Source organism: Ceratina calcarata, unplaced genomic scaffold, assembly GCF_001652005.2.
Source record: "Ceratina calcarata isolate Rehan_Ccalc_2016 unplaced genomic scaffold, ASM165200v1 scaffold297.2, whole genome shotgun sequence".
Classification (NCBI taxonomy): Eukaryota; Metazoa; Arthropoda; class Insecta; order Hymenoptera; family Apidae; genus Ceratina; species Ceratina calcarata.
In genome coordinates, this window is record NW_017152138.1 from 1,504,534 (window position 1) to 1,506,846 (window position 2,313).

The 2,313-nt window shown below is 44.1% G+C and overlaps 1 protein-coding gene across 1 annotated transcript in view; it reads left to right on the top strand.

Moving 5' to 3' along the window:
• The window catches only part of LOC108624010 (uncharacterized), a 10,899-nt gene extending 9,188 nt beyond the window's left edge, over positions 1 to 1,711 (top strand). Inside the window, exon 6 of the mRNA XM_018022933.2 lies at positions 198 to 1,711. Coding sequence (XP_017878422.1) covers positions 198 to 1,534 — 1,337 coding nt within the window. The 3' untranslated portion in view covers positions 1,535 to 1,711. The remainder of the gene's footprint in view (positions 1 to 197) is intronic.
• The last annotated feature ends 602 nt before the right edge of the window (positions 1,712 to 2,313 follow it).

Sequence of the window (2,313 nt, forward strand, 5' to 3'; positions counted from 1 at the left end):
TTTTCGCCAGCGTCAATAATTGAGCTCATTTGTTTAAGTTCAGAAATATTTATGTCGTTTATGTGAAATTTCTATATGATTTTTCTTATTCTTTGTATTTCGAACATGTAGAATGTCTTATAGACTACTGTTAGTTTTAATCTCGCTCGATTATAATATATTGCAATAAGGAAAAAGGGTCGTTTTCTTACCTTCAGGATACTCCTGCTCGTGTTCGCCATTCGAATGCACATGCGGTATGCAGTCAAGCGTCTCGACTTATCAGCAGTCTCATCATCCTCAGACGAGCATGTATACCCAACAGACTCCGCTGAACGACACCCCCTACTGGCTCCAGGACACCGTGCCTCAAGAAAACACTCTGGGGTACAATCTAGCCAATCAGGTGCCCCAAGAAGCTACCTATCCCGATTTCCCACCGTTCACCGGCGAACTGCTCCAGCCGGAGGAAATCTTTCAGCTGGATCAACCGCTGAGACCGGAATTCACGATGAATTCTCAGGAAGTGGCCAGATCGCCGCCGACCCTGCTGGATCTCGGAAGCGGTACCATCAAATATGAGATGAAGCAACACCAGGACCATGGTTATTGGAACCAGTTCCTCAACGAGGACTCCAGCAGTAGTCACTTGAGCATTCCTCAAGATGAGAGGCTCAATTTTCCTGGTTTCGAGACGGACAAAGATTCAAACGGGTTCTGCGCCAAACGAACGAACATGAATCACTTCGTCTCAGACAAAGAAATAAATCATCCTTTGAGCAATCATCCGTTGAACTTCCAAGATTATCAACGGAACCAGAATCATAAGAGTTTCGTAGAGGGAACGGTGAAGAGCGATCATGAGGCGAATTATTGGGCACAGAGTCAACCGGACGATCGGCTGAACTTCCCGGGTTTCGATCCTCAGAAGGAAGACGATCTCTTGAATTCCAGGAGAGAGGTACACTGTTTTCCAAAAGAAAATTGCCAGCCAGGATTGATGGACAGAGGAAATTACGTCTACGGGAAGAAAGAAAACGGAATGGTCGATTCGGTTCCCGCTCGTCCTAGTCGCAGTCCAATGGAGAACAAACATTATTCCTACGACGGATATAATCAGTTGTTCGAACACTCGAACGCGAAGAGTCATTTAACCAACCGAACGCCTCATCAGAATACTAATCGCATGATCCTCGACGAGAGACTGCAAAATAATTACGGGCACGAGGTAAACCCGGACAGCGACAGACTATTCCCGGACGCGAACGGCTTAGACACGTCGATGCAGTCGCAGAATAGTCCGGAACCTTTCTTCTACCCAAGCAACGATCGCTGCCATTACACTTGCGAGGTGTTAGACACGCGGATCCCCCAGATGACTGCTAATACCGGAGCGTCGCAAACGGGGATTAATAACTACGAAGTGACTGAACTCGATATACCGTCGTTCGTTGATTACACGCTCGTAGGCATGCTCTGCTCGGCGGACGAGGACACGTCGAACTTACTGCCCGGTTGTCCTCAAAACGCGCAGAGCTACGTTCCTCATCATTAAATCATCACTGTCTGCGATGAATATCTTTGTTTGTATTATAGTTATGAAATATACGATAGTTGCACCTTCGGACTCGTTGGATAATCGTCAACTTTTGTTTACCAGTCCTACCCTGTCGAGTATCTTTCCTGTCGATATTATTACTGTATATTATAAGGGTGATTGCGATTCGAAGTGTTCTGACGTCAACGGAAGAAAGCGTCTCCACTTCCTATAAACGAAAACTCCGAACTGTTATTTGAAATGAAGGAAATAAAGAAATTTTTGTTAACAGTAAATCGTCTCATTCGATCTTTCTGAATATTGTCACTTTTTATTATTAAAAATCAAACGGAGGCGCAGGTTCTAAGCGTACACGATTCGGAAAAAAGCCACGTGATTCACTCGTAATTTATTTTTATTTGTAACAGATACTCTCACGATCACAATTGTATGTATGTTACGTAATATTAATCATATACCTATTTTGCATTACACTTTCTCGGATTACATACGCGACACTCGTTTTTCTTTTTCTTCTTCTTTTTCCATTCCTTTTAAACAGGCGCTCATCTCCCGTGTCTCCTTCAAACATACGATTCGTCATATCTATTTTCATCTTTTTTTGTTCGAATTTTTAGGATTCTCGTGTTTATACATATTTTCCTCTCCTCGTTGCCTTTCTCGTTCGACTCGTAATAGCTACCGAAGAAAAGAGTGCTCTCGGACAACGCATCCCCGCGAAAGCGTACGATCGAACGTCGACGATCAACGAAGAAGAAAAAACGGAGACGCCCTTG